We start from the raw sequence: 17,935 nt of genomic DNA, 5'->3' as shown, positions 1-17,935 counted from the left end.
TACAAACTTGTGTGGAGCATCATTTTTTATCAGTCACAACCATGGTGAACCTCCCATTCGAAAGGGAAAATATTATTTTAGTGAAACATAAAAAAACAGACGAAAAGTTTCACATGTGCTGCAACATCTTCTTGATCAAAAGAGAAGCATCGAAAAAGAAAAAAGTATAACTTTATGTAAAGGGGGTTTAATTATCGCGTGAAATAATTTAAATAATGTTGCAAGATTGCGCAGGCAACATCCGCCGACAGGCAAGCCAGACAGACACTTTTGACGAACGTTTGTTTTAGTTCATTCCAGTTTCAACCTGTAACGGCGCGTAATCAAATATGCAAATGAGCTGCAGTCCGGGATGGACGGGTACGACGGGGCGTGTGTTCATAATTTCTTTTTCGATTATTTTGATTTTTCCCCCTCCCGACCACCCAGGAAGGTCTGTGTGCGTGTGCGATTGATATGCACCAAGCAGAACGCAAACTATCGATCGATTGAGTGATTAAAATTGAATTTATTTTAAAAGATAACGAAGTTTCCACAAATTTCAACAGCGCCAACGAGAACAAGGGATCACTTCTCCTTCCTTTGTAATAAAACGTATTTAAATTAATACATTTTTTCGATCGAAATTGCTTTTACCTACAAACATCATAAAATTTGAACTATTTGTAAATGGGTGTTAAAATGTGTGAATTTTTTTTTATTTTATCTTGCTATATTCCTATTCAAACATTCATTTTTCAATTGCGTAAATGAAGAGTTGAATGTAGTGGCGAGATTCAAAATTTCTAAAAGCCTAATTTACTTCTTTTTATCTAATGTAAAATAAAGACTTCATCGAGCTATGCAGCGGACTTTACCGTTAGAAATTTGAATCAAATTGCATACTTCGCGGCGTCGTGACTGACGAGACGATGGCGCTGCTTCAAATCATGGCGCTGACATATAGATGGCGCTGTGTAGCTTACAGTGCATGACATGAATTTAAGAGATTTTCTTCAATATAGATTGTAAAAAACAAGGCATAAAATAGTGTCAAAATATTGTTTGAAATGAAAAGAAAATTAATTATTGTATTCCTTACTTCCTAGCGATTTTAGTACAATGAAAATGTTAAATGAAAGTTAGCCACAACAGGTTATCGTTTGTTTAATTATCTCAGTCCTATCATGTTCACATTAATAGTAATGGAATAAAAATTTCACGAGTTGCTGCAACAAAACGACAACAATACAGCTACCATATTTGTCTGGGGGGGGGGGGGGAAAAAATTTCCTGTAAGTACATGTTTTGCATCTTTCCTCTTTAATAATTCTAAAGGAGGCCAACAATGTAGAGCTGCATTGCAGACTATTGCGGACAGTGAAGATTAAACAAATTGTTGATCAATCACGTCGCTACACGTATCAGAAAGTGCAATTTGTAGCGTCCTCATCTTTCTTCCGCGATTATTCCTTTTTCACCTTTTCTCATCCATGGAACGATAAATGACATTCATTGCCACCGGGCTGACGGCTAGGTGGCAAATTTTCCTCACCCACACTGAGACGGAACATGCTGAGGATGTGTCACGCACCGCGCCGACAACCGCACGCGCTCAAATGCATTCTGCACTGCACCATCGCGCACCAATGCAAAGCAAAACATTTGCTTTCGAACGCCCAAACGCATACGCCCGGACGGGGACCGGGAACGATGTGAAATTTATAGCCTGTTTTCTTTCGCATCAGAACGCATGCGGCGCGGCGTTGCGGCCCCCGCCGGATGGGCAGTTGTCGCGGGAAATGTGATGATGATTTAATGTGTACACATCGTAAAAAGCCGTTCGAGTGCGATTGCTTTCGCGGTGCGCAGCGTTATGGTTTTCGACCTCGATGATAGTCCGGTGGCGTATGTGTTTGTGGACAGGTAAGTACTAAGTATCCGATGGGAGGGGGGGAGAGAAGGAGATGGACGTCGAGAGAGTATTCTGATGATGGATTCCCTCCTATAATAAAAAACATTCCATTTCGGGTTTTATAGCCTTGTCAAGAGCATGGGAAAATGGGCAACGACAATATTATTATTGCTCCGTAATGATTATTCTTAGTACCAGACGAAACAACAGAAAAACGAGCTTATATTGCAAAGCAATATCATCGTGTAACAGACAGGCGTACAGCTTAACACAAAATCAGACTTTTTTTTATCTCTTTCCACTAGCCAGCATAGGCACAAGCCACCATTACCCACACCTGAAGCCGGAAGAACCTCGAACACGCTGCAGTAACGAGCAGCGCGAGCAGCGGTCACCTCATTTGCTCAATCGCAAGATCAGCTCGAAATTGGAGCGGAATTTTCTACGATTGACAGATCATGCCGACGCCAACGCCAACCCGCGCGAACCCCATCATTAGGCGGCCGACGAAATCGAGGCACCCGCGCCAGCACGCGCGTCCAATGGTTGATGCTATCACTCTCACTTTTCAACACACGCGGCCTGGGTAGAGTATGGAGGAAGGGAGCAGCAGAAGAAGAATTAGAGAATGGATAAATGGAATAACGAAGGAAGCAAAATCGAATGCGATCAATACAGTAAAAAATGTGTCACGCACAATCTAACGTGATTCCGATAAAGACATTAAATATTGAAATAAATAGAATGTAAGAGATTTAAAAAATTAGTAAATGTTTAAAAATTAACAAAAATACTATAAACAATTGCGCGAGATAAAAAGGAAACTGAAGCAGTACAGCCATAACCATCAAACAATGACAGCACGTGTGAATTAAAATTAAAATATCAAACAGAGACAAAACAAAAAAACACGAATTAACAAAATCATCCGATCTCTTTCTCTCTCTCCCACACTCACACACACACACACACATATTCGTACGCAAAAGTGAAATTGAATTTGCCGTAGCCCGCATTCGGCGCGAGCCGCGTCTAGTCCGTGTCTAGCCGGGAGGCGACCACTTGTTTCGCGCTTATGTTTGGTGCGTAGTGATCGGTTCCGTTGCCACGGGAAACAACACATACAGCACGCATGGTGGTTGTCTGCGTTTGAGTGTGTGGTATCCGTACGCGTTGGACCATTCAATAGACATGTCGCATTGTGTTGAACTTCCGCTTCACGTAAGAATTATATTAAATGTGACACCACAGCAAGACAATAGAGGATAGTTGGTGAAAATACAAATTTGGCAGTGTGATGTAAAGTTTTAAAAAATGTAGATTTTGTAAAATTGAGTCATTCGATTGGAATCTTCAATGAACATTTGAAAACGTTATAAACCTTTTAATTTAAAGCCCTTTTACCCATTTCGTAACGAGTCGCTGTTATGCAGCTGAAAAGAAATTTCCAAACAAATTCAAACGAAGGAATTACGACCACTGGAGTTAAAAATACAAATCAAACTTCCCTTTTCTAATGTTTACACTGAATAAGACAAATTTCACACACTTTTCCTCGAACCCCATTTGGGCAATGCTCAATGCGAATAGCTTTTTTTACGACCTCGGTCACATCCTTTAGTACAACTCCGCAAAGGCGTGTTCGATTGGCACTGTTTATTCCTTTCCACACAACCTTTGACAGTAAAATTTCCTCTTTTTGCTGGGCTCACTCTCTAAAAACTTTTACTTTTAACCCGCACACCGTACCACTGGACCCGGTGCGGAAAACAAATGCACAAACTTTGCGATAAAAGCAGAAGGAGGAAGATACTCCCATCAAATCGATACCGATTGAAGGGGATTTAATTCCTCGCGATTGTACCGATCGCTTTGACCCGCCCGGCGTACGACGGCAAATTTAATGAGTAGTTTTCCCATGCTTTCTAAATCTCCCCATCACTGGGTCTCGAGTGTTTGGTTTGCTGCCGAAATTACATCAGCTGCCCGTACCGTCCGTTGCAGAGGTGTGCACGTGTAAAGTGTAGCTTAAAGTGCTTTGGCTTTGCACAGTTGATGATCGGCGGGAAAACATCGTTATCAACCCTACCTTGCGTGTGTCTGGACTCTTTCTTCTTCCAGTGTGTGAAAGGCGCCAACGGTCCGATGGTGTCCAGTCGCGGTGCTTAGCGGTTTATTTGATAACTTAAATCATTTCCTGCGAATGGGTCGCCGGCACAGGTCGCTTATCGACGCACACCGATATCGGCGATCGGCGCTGGGTGCAGTTCGCTTGATTTGCTTTAGTCTTACAGCCCTTGCTTTCGAAGTTGACAGAACCAGTCATGCAAATTATGCTATGAACATTTAAATATTTTGAATCTCTCACAAAAAAAAGAGAATTCTTTTCTCTTCTACGACTATCGTCAAAACCCACATCGCTTGCCCTTCCTTGAACTGTGCCGCGTGATCGACGCGCTTGAAGTTGGGACTGTGACGCAACCGGTCGCATCGTCGTATCACGCGATCGTATCCCTTTGGCGATACAATCAATTCAAGTGTTTCACACCGCTCCGTGTGGGCCTCCCTATTTAGCCCTTGACGACATTCTCCCTTCGTTCCTGTTTGTTCCCCAGTCAAAGTGCACGTTAAAAATACGTTCCAATGGCGTGATGTTTGGGTTCGCGTCTTTCAATCGATATGACATCTCGGCGGCCACAACAATTCCGAAAACGTGATCGACGAAAGTTAGATCGCTACGGAGGATGATGATCGTGGTACCGCGAGAGCGCCAATCAAGAGTGAAAGGCACAAGTGGAGAGGGTAAAGGAATTTGATAGCAAACGATCGTACTGGTTTGGAAAGTATTCTAAGATGATTTGAGTATGGTTTATTTCGATTTGAAGAGATTTATTGGAGTAGGATCTCTATATGTTGAAGTCTTAGGTAATATCTGTGAGTATAAAACATTGAAAATGTGATTTTGTGTATCTCTACCGGAACGATTTTTCCCTAATAACTTCATTCAATTGAGCAATTCGAGGCTCAGACAGCAGTCAAACAAAATCAGTCTGTCTTAGAAAATGACAACCACGTTCAATGCGCCCCATCCAAATTTCCGAATGTAGCTCATTAAAAGGTCATTTGTGTGTGACCCGCTAATGGTAAGGATATCGAACAGAAACGCCCAATAAAGGGTCTTGATTTCTATTTCACTAACAATTCCTAGTATCTAACCCACCTGCACGTGGAAAAAAAACTATCAACCCCAATCACCCTACAACACTACTAAGAAGTGTTGAATAATGGTTGAATCCTTCCAAACCACCATCTAGCTCCAACCAATTGACACTCTCACCCTCTAAATCCGGTGTCAGAAATAATTTGTTTAATGTACTCCAAACCCACTGACGAGACGTTGGGGAAGGTAGCAATGCCATTTCTTTGCCGACACGCGTTACTACTTACCCGATAGTCAAGGTGCTCGTGGTCCACTCTCGTGGGTAATCATTATTAAATTGAACTGCGTCCTGCACCCTCCGGCAGCCTGGCGATGATGATGAGTTGTTGCCGTTACCGATTGGATTGGAAACCAATCCGGGTCGGTAGCCCCCTCCTCCTGGTTAAGTAGCAGCACTTGAGAGTAATTGACTGTTATTCCCTTGGTTGTATATTTTGATATTTAGATCCTATTTTAAAATATTTCTAGTTAATAGACAACTGTTCCAATGAACTAGTTTTTTTCTTTTAGAATAGAGCGATAGCACAGCTAAAAACGGGGACAAAATAAAACCCCAAAATTGAATCATAAAGGCACCACAATCATTTATATTTGTTTATTTGTAAATATAGTTCGTTTCATTTTCAAAACCTGGAAGACACGATCAGGTTTTTTCCTTTATTATGGGTATTCCCATCCAAACAAAAACGGACCCGCCCAGCCGCCACAGCCTATCTCTGACATTCAAAACCAACACCACCGTGGAGCGACGTCCCCGAAAAAGGATCGAATATCTCCGAATACGTTACGAGGAAGCGAAAAAGGCGACTATCAATATCCCGGTTTTCCGCCATTCCACTGCGCACATCCGTACGCTGTGACACACTGACCATGATAGTTTATTTACTCTTACAGCGCTCTTTCTCGCTCTCCGCGTTGGGGCAGTATCTACCTGTCTCTCGGCTGCGATGGAAGCGAATGCTGAAAGAGAAATCAAAAATAAACAGGACATGAATCACGTAATGTGGCCACTCGCGCTCTAAACTTCCAACCCGATTCGCGCGCACCGCCAAAGCGCCACCAGACTCTACACGCGCTCTGTTGCTGCTCATCTGCCCCATCTGCTGGCCTGGCCTGGCTGGCTGGCGCGAATCAACAGGTTATAACAATTACATAAAGATTGACCCAGATCCGGCGTGAAAATATGCTGCACGAGGGAAGGCGGGGATGGCTTTGTACCCCCATCGGTTTCCTCGTCTTAGCCGTGGCTGATTGAATGATGCCGCATCGAGCACCGTGAGATGAGTTTTGCCCGTTTTGCAGATATTATCACACACTCACAGGGGCGAGAAAATCGGAGCTGTGCTGCGAAAGAAACGAAAGTGAAAACAGCGAAACGGCGCTGGGTTTGGGAGCTCGCTCAGGTGTGCCCAGCGGTGCGGGTGCCCAGCATCGCATCATGCCGTGGGTCCAACCTTGAAAAAGAAATGGCCCCATTTCATCATACACACACACACCCTCTTCGGAGCCCCCGTGATTTTCATTGCTGAGCCATTGGGGCCGTCTTTCGTTCCACGGCTTTCTTCACGACTTTCGTTTTCTTCGAGCGTGCTCTGCTGGTGATGGTGGGCTTTCGTGGGGTGAGGTAGCAAACCAGTTTTTTGTGTCCGTGATCGTGCTAATGCATCGCGCCTCGTTCGCACAGCACTGATCATAACGGGTTTCGGGGTGGGTCGTCTCAATAAGTATACAAAGAAAAAACATAGCAGGCAAGGGTCGGTTTGTAAATCCCGGGAGCTTTTTTACACGATTTTTGTAAGTATGCATGTAAGACCATGTAGATCATTTAAATGAGAACATTACAAAAATGTTATCCTACATAGGACGATGGCTTGTCTTTACTATCTGACTCCAATAGACAACCTATGCATTTTAAGTGACTTCTTCATCTCTGTCTTGTGATTTAACTATTGGATGTTGCCTTTCATTATTGATCGCCAATAGGATCTTTCAAGAAGTCTGAATTGTCTTTGAAGACAACCTCTGGACATCAAAATCCCTAGGAGCAGATTTTTCATTACAGCAGAGCAGACCTCATCTGATGTCGAAAATTTGCTCTTTGAAATCAAAACACGTTAAATTACTACATTATCAATCTTTGGAAATCATCCAGATAGTATCCATACTATAAAGAAACTCTGGTTAAAGCATAATTAAAACGTTTTGTATCTCTGAGAATGACTTTAAAGTTCAATACTTAATAAATCCCTAATCCAACGGCTTCAAATATATTTTGAGGCTTATGTGATCTGTAAGCCTTCACATTTGAATATTGTTTTGATTCCAACAATACATGGTGGTCTCTTAAGGGCCACATTTTTTCTGAAAAGTTTAGATTTTGTTGTATTGATCTACAATTCTTCGAAAATTTGAGCTCTCAATCTACTGAGAGACGTTCATGACATAGCTCTCTGTTCAACACTACCCACGAAAGCAAAGACCTTAACTCATTATCTGCCAAGAACGCACGTGGCAGCATCTTCCTTATCATAAGACACTTCCCACACACACGACAAGAAACAAGAAGGAAAAAAAGCCACTCAAAACAAAACAATTTAGCAAGAATGAATCGTGCCAAAGATACCACGAATTTCACATGAATCTTCTCCCACGTGACGTCAACGCAATCCCTGCAAGCTTACAAACTCCTTCTTCCGTAGGCCGGACCGGATGCGCCACATTATTACCGGAACAACGGTGAAGACTCGGCCTCGATAACAAACAAAAACGCGTCTTAAATGATAGATAAATCCTGACCATCTACCTGCTGGTGTCGAAGTGTTTAATCAGTCCCCCTTGCTGCAAACTGCTCCCACCATCACCACCTTGCCTTTTGCACACGACAATGACGTACTTAGTTCCGGTGATAAGAGCTGATTCGCACCGGTACCTGACAAGGGGGGAGATGCTTACCGGTACGAGTCATGCGATAAACCTCGCGATAGCAAATCATTACGTATTGTTTTTGGCCGTGAGTCACTTGTTTTTATGACGGTTCGCGTATCGGTGACGTGACCGACAAAAAAAACCGCTTACCAGCCACGCTAATCAATGAATGATTACAACGCGTGTGTGTGTGTTTTGTTGTGCATTGTTACCTGTAGGCTCACCTGCTCCGTGCCCTGTTTCTGCAGGTTTTCTCAATCTATCACACTCACAACTACCTGGAGCGTTCCGCTGCCATGTTTACATCTCGCAGTACCCCCGCCGCTCCGGTTTTTGATCAGCAAAACCAAATAAAACCGATTATTGGTGCAGGCTGATAAGAAATTGACGGTACACACGGTACAGTGGGCCAGTCACAGGGGCAGAGAATTCCATGGAGAAACTGATCGGTGCGACCTGTTTCTGGGACGACCTGCGTGCTAATATTGACCCAAGCTTCGTGGGGCGAAAGCGCTTTACGCCGCGAAAAGGAATCGAACAAACGAAAGCATTCTTGCGCCCTGGGCTCAACTGGACCCTGAGACTGGGGAGGGTAAAGCTGAGCAATGCTCACATGCAAACCTGATCGCAAATGGTCGATCGCCGTGCGACCCGCGATAAGCAATCATCGTGCAAATTAAGGTGCAGCAAGATATGCTACGGTAAACAGAATTGGTTTTGCTCCACACTGTCACCTCCCGTACGATGACTAAACGAAGCGGTACATACTTCCCTGCAGGGATGGAATGTGCGTCTTATCTTTTGCTGACCACTGTCCATTCTTTATTTGCACTGAATGGGTGGGAATGTGGCAGAAAGTGTAAACATGCTCCGGGCGATTTGCGTCCAACTGCTGCTTCAAAGATTTATGTAGGTTAAATAAAATGCAAATTAAGGGCACGAAATCAACCGAATGGATAAGATATGTATTAGGAAAACCAAAAGCTTGTACAAAGCCTACAGGAAACGCTCAGAACGAAAGTGAAATCTACCTGTGTAGCGCAGTGTCAGAAAACTGGCGCCAAAACGTAGGCCCAAACGGGCCACACAAACAGCACAACACATTCAACGAGAATCTAAACGGGAAACCCCTTTATGTCCTCCCTACAAACCACCTCCCAATCCCCCACATTGCTTGATTATATCATACCACTATGAAAGGGTTTCCACGGCGTGGTAATGTGCTCATGAGAGAGAGAGAGAGAAGTACAGGGAGACACACGAAGAGAGAAACTGCATCAAATGACGAACACACCAAACCGAATCGATGACGTCGTGGTAGTACAGGTTGACTTTTGGAACCGAATGTTAATTTCTAAGCACAAGGTGGGTACTAGAAAGGGGAGAGGGTGAAACACGGGAACCACCTGTGTTTGTGTATGTGTGTGAGAAAATGGATACTGCTGTTGGCTACCGTTATCTGAACGGCCGGCAAGAGTGAGAGTGACCAGGCGTCCGCTTGTTCGCCATCACACTATGGGAAGTTGTTTGAAATTTGTCCTAAGAAATGTCAAAATAAGAGCCCCTATGTTAGTAATTTGCCTTTGTTTATACCTTTTGTTTGTATGATCAATGAAAAACGTCTTTCAAATAATAATAGAAATACCACGTTTTGTTTTATCGTTAATTGGGAACGCTGCTTAATGTTCTGTGTTAAATTAGCACAATATTTCAAATCAGTCGTCTATAATATCTGTAGCTCAAATAACCTCTATATTACTCTCCCAATGAATTTTCAATTTAAACTCTTCAATAAAAAAGATGCCATATATTTCACAAACACAATTTTGCCCACCGCTTGCTCCAACTATGCTGAGGACGCTGGACCATTTCTCACTTTCCCACCACGCATCGGGCAGCTCACGGTTCAAGATTAGCGCACCACTCCGTTCCCAGAAAAGGGTAAGCCCGATACCAACGAGAAAGAGAGAGAGAGAGAGAGAGAGAGCGAGAGCTTTTTGGGGTGCGTGTGTGAGCGAATTTCGCGTCGCGTCTCAACCGAGCGGACCCGAGCGGTTGGCGCTTGATAGTCGTGTTGCTACACCGCAGCGGTTGGCTCACTCTCGTTCAAACAGCGCAACCGATCGTACACGCGCGCGCGCACACACGTTTCGCTCCCCACGGCTGGGCACAGTTTTGGGACACGGCATCACGAAACCTCACTGTGCAGATCTTCCCCCCACCCCGGCCCCGTCGCTTTCGTGATTCCGGAAGAGCCCACGCAGCAGCAGCAGCAGATCGTGCCAGAGATCGGGTGCGATCGTGTGGTGCCGAGATAGCGTGTAGTAAATCACCCGAAGAAGGGGTAGGATCGAAACCGGGACACACTGGTGCATCCCTGTCCACCCCAAAACGGAGTGGGGTCACCACCACCACCAGCCCCTACTGTTAGTGTTACCTACTACCACCACTGCTGCGCCCGACCGACCGACCGCACAGCCTACTAAGCGGGAAAGTCATCAAGAGCGCGAGAAAGAGAGAAGAAAGAGAGAGAGCGCGCGCACAGCGAAAGTGAGAGCGCTAGTGAGAGTGAGTGAGTGTGTGAGCAGGCAAGCGCACTCGCGCAAACATACACACACACACGCGCGCGCACAAGCGAAAGAAGCAGTGTGTTAATATATAACAAGTTTCTCAAGACTTCAGTCTTAAGAAAGTGTACCGTCCACCAACATCTTTCGCAAAAAAAAGCTGGCCGACCGGGGCAAAACAAGCGCTAGCCCCCCCCCGAGGTAGCCCGCGCTCGTGGTGTGTATGTGCGGATTTTGTCGCGCGTTTTTTTTTTCTTCACTGGTGCAGAATTTTCCGCGCTTTCCCGAAACGACCGTTAATGCTTCCCTGCTGTTACCTGTCACAGCCAAACAGCCAGCGGTGATGCCGAACGCAGCGAACAGTTGAATGAATCATGGATTATTTCTACTTCTGGATCTACAACAAATGAAATCGTTTTGATTAGTGACAAGTGCCTAATTGTTCCAAAGTGTTGCAATCGATTGTTTTGTCTTCGTGTGCAGTGAGTGTTTGAACAAACTTGATACAGTTGTTCTATCGGAAAGGTGAAATATTATACAAAAAGAGAATAAGAAGGACTGACACGTGTCTGCAGTGTTTTGGAGAAAGGTTAAGGTGCAATTGCTGGCGAAAGAGAGATCGAAGCATAATCCAATGTGCAATTTGGTGGCGTTTGTGTGAATGGAAAGCAGCAAAGCGGAAGAAAAATCGTGCAATAATTCTATGATTTTGTGTTGTGCCTGCAGAAGTGCGACGTGCTGGTGAGTGAATTTGTGTACACCTCGTCACCTCTTTATGTATCCACCCCTTGGCACGAGCGAGTGAATAGTGGGCCAAAAATATGGAATCGCCGCAAATGTACGATACGAATCAAATCCAAGTGCGCAGTGATATCAAGAAGCTAACGATGGCCGCGAACAATAGCGTGAACGGTGCGAACGGCACGGCCAACGGGGCCTCGCCGACCAACAACAACAACAACTCACCGACCGCGATTAATCAGAACACGCTGGCGATGAAGCAGCAGCAGCAGCAGCAGCAGCAGCAACACCAGCAGGTCCAGCAGCAGGTCCAGCAGCAGCAGGTCCAACAGCAGCAGCAGCAGCAGGTTCAGCCCCAGCAGCAGGTGCAGCTCGGCCAGCACGCCGCCACCAACGGTGCGTCCGGCGGTCTGCTCTCCAACGGTAACCTCCTGTCCAAGCAGATGCTGCAGCAAATCCAGTACTCCCAGTCCGAGCTGGACGAGCTCACGTCCCAGGAGATCTCGCTCGACCTGCAGCACCTGATCGACGACCAGTTCCGCGACCCGGAAGCGCTCGGCATCTTCACCGAGATGGTGACGGTCGGCAGCACCAACGGTACGATGGCGAACCCGCTCGTGCAGACGGCCGCCGCCAAGGCGCTCCAGCTCCAGCAGGCCCGGCTCTCGCAGCACTCGAACGGTGGCAACAGCTACCAGCGCTCGCTCGCCTACATGCCCCAGCCGGTGCATACGGGCGCCGCGTACGGCAGCACCTCGAGCGACGAGAACAGCTCCGTCGGCTCGTCCGCCGACTCGGCCAACATCAAGGAGGAGCCCGTCGACCCGAACGAGTACCGCCGGCAGCTGCTCGCGAACGGTGCCTCCGGGGGCGCCCAGTTTATGGGCACCATCAACGGGTACCCGGGGCTGCCGGGGGCCGGTGGCGGTGGTGGTGGCGCGGCAACACCCAACGGTGTCCCCGGGCGCTCGGTGCGTCCGGTGGCGGCGGCACCACCCCCAGCTACGTCACCAACGGCAACGGTAACAGCTTCTCCAGCCTAACGCCCGCGACCGTGCTGCACCATCAGGCGCTGCCGCATCTGTCCGGCGCCGCCCATCTCGCCAACCTGACCAAGCACAGCAAGATGCTGCCGCACGTGGGGCGCAAAACGCAGCAAAAGGTGGTGGACAAGGGCACGGACGAGTACCGGAGGCGGCGCGAGCGGAACAACATCGCGGTGCGGAAGTCGCGCGAAAAGGCGAAGGTGCGGTCGCGCGAGGTCGAGGAAAAGGTGAAGACGCTGCTGAAGGAGAAGGACGTGCTGATACGCAAGATCGAGGAGAAGAACAACGAGATCGCGCTGTACAAGCAGCTGTACATGCACCTGATGAACCACAGCAACCCGGAGATCAACCAGATCTGTCGCAGCGCGCTGAACCTGTCCAACATGGGCGACCACATGTGATTTGGTGCGCTTTTGGGTGAAGCGTTTCGGGGAATCGTTGTCCGCTGCTTTTTTTTTTTGGTCGGTCCAGAGCCGAGGACTGCTGCGTTGCATCCTGGGTTACATCTCACTTTTCCTCCCAAACAGCCCACAGCAGCAGCAGCAGTCCAGTATGGTACGGTCGGAGATGTCCCCTGTATTAGCTACCCATCGTCCATTCTACGTTGCGTTTTGTACACATAATACACACAAACACACACGAACCAAAGACAAGTTAGGCTCGCAGGATATTCTTTCGCCCCAACTCGGGACGTGGAATGGAGTCAAACGAAGACACACAAAGACGGCGCAAATGTAAGGAAGGCGAAAATGAGGAAGCGAAATTTCGGTGGGGGGGACAATCCCGAATTCGATTCGACCGCAGGCAGCTACTAACCGAAAAACAATAGCACAAACACACACATACACTCTTGTGACAGCTAGAGCAGTGAACGTGAAGCAATTCGAAAGGAACTTAAATACCTGTACATAGCGTTTAAGATATTCGTGTTTATTTGCTACTGCGACGTTATTAATGTTATTATAATTATTGCCGTTTTTTTTTTTTTGTTGTGTATAGAAGAGGATGCATTCGCTGAGTGCATTGCATTGCGGAGCAATTGGGTGGACAGGGGAACAGGGACGAATGTAGCATACATACAGTTATATATATCTATCTCTCTCTCTCTAGTGACGTACAGCGACCGATGAAACGAATCGTTCGACACAATACCTACTTAAGTACTACTTTTTGCACAAAGATTCACAAGAAACATACACACACACCCTTTTGGTACGGCTGGTTGTAGATAAGACTTGATGGAAATGTTTTCTTTCGTTTTCTTTTTTTTGTAAATTTGTTCTTTAGTTTCATGGTTAAGCTGTATGTAGTGTAGTGTGCTTTATTCGTTCGTTTGCGTTCATCCAGAGTCAGGGCAGATACGTCTGTTAAGAAAACGGTTAAAATACAAACTACTTTTTTACAAAATTACACTAAAACACTGTTCTACTTCCTTTTCTTTCTTTTTCTTCCTGTATCTTCATCTCCAATTACTGTTTGTGGTGTACTTGTAACACGTTATAAGCTACAGGTTAATGTTTCCACCCTTAAGACTGATGTTCCTGTAATTCTTTTAGTGTTTTTCCTATTTCATATTTCTCTTCATTCCTCTTTTTCTATTTCTGTTGTTGCATCTTTGCAGATGTTTCAAACAAAATTTGATTTTCTTTTTCCATACACCTGTATTAATCTTTTCCTTTTCTCTTCCAACAATCGTTTACACTATTCTTTTGTTTCTTTTTCTACTTTTCATTCTTTTATTTATTGTTTCATTCTATTATCGTATTGTTCGGACTTCTTTCATTCAAATACTCTGTTTCTCATGTTTTTTCGTTGATCTTTTTCTACTTTTCCTTCTGAAATTTACCTTATTTATTGTTTCATTCTAATATCTTATCGTTCGGACTTCTTTCATTCAACTACTCTGTTTCTAATGTTTTTCCTTGATCTTTTTCTACTTTTCCTTCTGAAATTTACCTTCAATTGAAATTTACCTGAAATCTGTTTTTTTCCTCTCATCTTTTCATTTTCATAACTAACTAAAAGCTTGTTGCTCTAAAATACTCTCTCCAATCATTTGTCAAGAATCTTCTTTTACTATCTTGTTCGCACACTGTTTCTTTCTACCTTTTCTTTTAACAACTCCGCATCTAGTACTTTCCCGAACTAAACCAAAAGACGCAACCACACCACCTTCCATAATTTTCCTCACAAATGTTAGACACAATGAACCAGTTATGTAAATAATGAACCACACACATACACATATCCCAAAAAAAAAATAAAGGCAAACGAGCACACAACCTCAACTTATCGAACTATTGTTACCAATGTGCGTATCAAAAACCTAAGAACTTAAAACCCGTAATAACGTCGAGCTAGGAAGTCGAGTAGGCAAGTGTCTGACATTGTTCTGTGTTAAGCGAACGCGTGATTAGAATATTGGGTGATCGAATTATCCCGATCGCGCGCGACCCAGCGAGCGAACGAAGGGGAGCGACGAAAATGAGACCACCGGCAAGAGCTAAAATAACCGATACTGAAGCGATCGTACTGAACCCAATCGATAAGTGGAGTGAATATTTAAATGTCTAGAAAAATGAAAACGCGCGAAGGTGTGAAAGTGAAAGCGGAAGCGAATCGGCATGGCCTAAGAGGCCCCACAATCGCACCACAACGGTCACTGTGCGCATGAGAGTTCTTGGTGCGCCTGTATCAAAAAGGGAACAGAGCAAAACGGTGAATCAAGGGGTGACAACTAGAAACAATGAAACCGAAGATAAGTTATGAAACTGATGAGGTGCACTAGTTGTGTTTAAGTAGGTGAACCGTGCGTCCTACGAGCCGAAACGATAAGTTACCAGACAGAGTTAGTCTTAGTCATCTCCTGCACCCCAAATATTGTATAAAGAGAACGAGAGTGAGCGAGCGAGCGATGCACCCACAGACGCTAGAATTTCTTCACTCTCAACATGATGATGATCGTTTTGTAGCATGATTGTTAATTTAATTTGTGTTTTTCTCTCTCCCTTTTGCGATTCTTTGTTGAGTATCAACTGGACAGATATTCCATCACAATTTGCGAAATGTGCGGTGGATGCGTTCTAGTACGCCCAGTTTAGCGTAATGGTAGGGTTAAAAATGGGTGACAGCAACCGTTCGGCAGCAGCAAGTGGTCTCTGTTAAGTTGATAGCATGGAACATTGAAATCTGTGTAATCCCATACCTGTAACACACACACACATACACACATAAAACACAAACACCCACACCACCTTTCTTCTCAGCTTGTGATGGCAAACAACTTTTTTGTAGTTAGCTGAATATTAATCGAGACAAACAACTCTACATAAACACACGGGCTGAATAAATGTAATAAACTCATTTAAAAATCATTAAACTAAATTGTGTATTTTTATCTTTTATTGAGTGTTTTTCATCAATTTCAGCTTCAAGTTCACTGTCCATTGTCAACAGCGACACTGTATCAACCAGCGAAAGAATAATTGAATTTTGAAGAACCGTTTAGGGCTACCCTTATAGAACCTACGATGCATGCATTTCCTTGATTTTCATATCGTGCTCTTAACCGACTTTGAGGATGAGAAAACAATCCTCCGTAAAAAAAAACAACCACATCACCTTCAACCCAAAACCCATTCGCGGTCCCATTTGGACGTCTAACCGGCTTGAACAAATGAGCCGACACCTCAGCCCCATCGGATCCCCATCGGACGCAAGTGCGCCACAGAGCCGATCGCGCCAACTGGCTGGTTCAGCTGGCTGGCTGAGGTTGAGGAAACACAATACCGTTGCCTGCGCCCGTTTAGCGACACCTAGAATGAACGGACGCCTTCAAAAGAAACAATCGTCCGTTCGGCGTGTTGGTGCGCTGCCAAGTTCTGTCTGAAAATCATTGTTCCCCATGTGCGGAGCCGTCGTGTGAAAATTATCTTTATTTTCGGGAGGTTTGTTTTTCCCTGCTTGTTGAGTGTTTTGCACAGTGAAAACACGTCATCCGACCTGTCACACCGCCATTCTGGCACGGCGATGTAGTTTGCTGGTGTATTTTTTCTTCCTCTTCTTCGGATGCACCAGGCAGCAGAGGGACATTAATTCGGTCGCCGTTTAGAAGTAGAATCCGCCGTCCCCTTCCTGTGATAGTTGGCACTCACTTACCTCTTAGAACCCGGCCCGGTCCTGGGCCGGTGATAGTGCTCGCGTCCGCGCTTGACAGTGGATTGTAAATTAACCGTACGGAATTGGGGAGCCACCACGACCTCCGCCGCGGATGCAGTGCAAGCAATCTTTTCACCCCATCATCATCAAACGCAGAACAAGATCGCTGAATGGTGGAGGCCGCGTAGTCCGTTCATAGCTGATGTGGTGTCTGTTTTGGTGCATTGGTGCTAACTATCCTGCCCGGTGGTTGCGAAATCCACTATAAAAATTCACGCGTGTCTCTCGGCGAATCGGCAGTAACCTCTGGTGGAAGAAATTTGCAACCGCACGCTTCCTCTTTCTTCTTTTGCTCTGTGTCTCGGCTTCCGCTTGATGGCTGTTGGGTGAAAGTGGGCTGAACTTGAGCCACTTAACTGTGGGGTGTGATGGTGGGGAGCCATGACGAGCCGGTGACGTGAGAAAGCAGCGGAAGACAGCTGGTTACGATATTGGCGGGATGGCGAACAGCAGTTTGTCTGTGTTACGCGATGATCATTAGTATTGCTGGTAATATTAGCACATTTAACAGGGATTTGCAAATAAATTGGTAAAAGTAAATAGTTTGATTTTGAATGGTAGATCACATTAAACAAACTTATTTATGCTTTCATTCACACATGTAATATAGCAAAAGTTTAGTTGTCATTTTTGTGGAGTATAAAAACAAGAAACGTTTCGTTTTGTATTACTACGCATTATGCTTTTATTTTGAATATAGACAAGACCTATAAAACAGCACGAATTTTAAGACTTGATTGTAGTAAAAATAATCAATATTAGCAAATGGGTAATGACAGGAAGTTAAATTTTACTTACTTTAATACCTACTTTACTTACTTACTTCCTTTTTTTGTAAGTACAGTCATTCCCCGAGTTACGCGAATAATGCGTTCCGGAGACATTCGCCTAACTTAAATTTTCGCGTAAGTCGTATTAGTTCGTTTTACTGCCAAAATATACTTGATTAATAATGATGTTGGCTTGAATTTAGTTTATTTATGTAATTTATTACTTATTTAATGCAATTTGTGTAGAACATAAGATTATTTCTGTCTGTTTGGTGATATAAAGCCTTTGAAAAAATGGCAGATTAATTTTCATTTGACAATTGATTGATAAAATTGTAATGATTTGACATCTGAACTGTCAAACATAAAAATTCACGTAACTCGAATTCGCGTAAATCGAGAGTCGCGTAACTCGGGGAAAGACTGTAACCGTCATGAGCCTTATTTTGCTGCCTAGGAATGGAATTTACGCTTGAATATTTGCTCTACTAAGCAAGCGATTTTATAAGTAATAAGAGACCAATAATTCACCATAATTAAGTGGATAGCAATTA

The 17,935-nt window shown here is 44.8% G+C and overlaps 1 protein-coding gene across 1 annotated transcript; it reads left to right on the top strand.

The window, feature by feature from the left end:
* Positions 1 to 10,386: 10,386 nt before the first annotated feature.
* Positions 10,387 to 15,728, top strand: LOC121601979 (CCAAT/enhancer-binding protein-like). The gene is given in 2 exon segments (XM_041930769.1): positions 10,387 to 12,318; positions 12,321 to 15,728. Coding segments are annotated over 2 exon segments (1,365 nt in total). The 5' UTR covers positions 10,387 to 11,427; the 3' UTR covers positions 12,795 to 15,728.
* The last annotated feature ends 2,207 nt before the right edge of the window (positions 15,729 to 17,935 follow it).

This window comes from Anopheles merus, unplaced genomic scaffold, assembly GCF_017562075.2.
Source record: "Anopheles merus strain MAF unplaced genomic scaffold, AmerM5.1 LNR4000256, whole genome shotgun sequence".
Classification (NCBI taxonomy): domain Eukaryota; kingdom Metazoa; phylum Arthropoda; class Insecta; order Diptera; family Culicidae; genus Anopheles; species Anopheles merus.
This window is presented reverse-complemented; position numbering and strand designations above follow the sequence as displayed.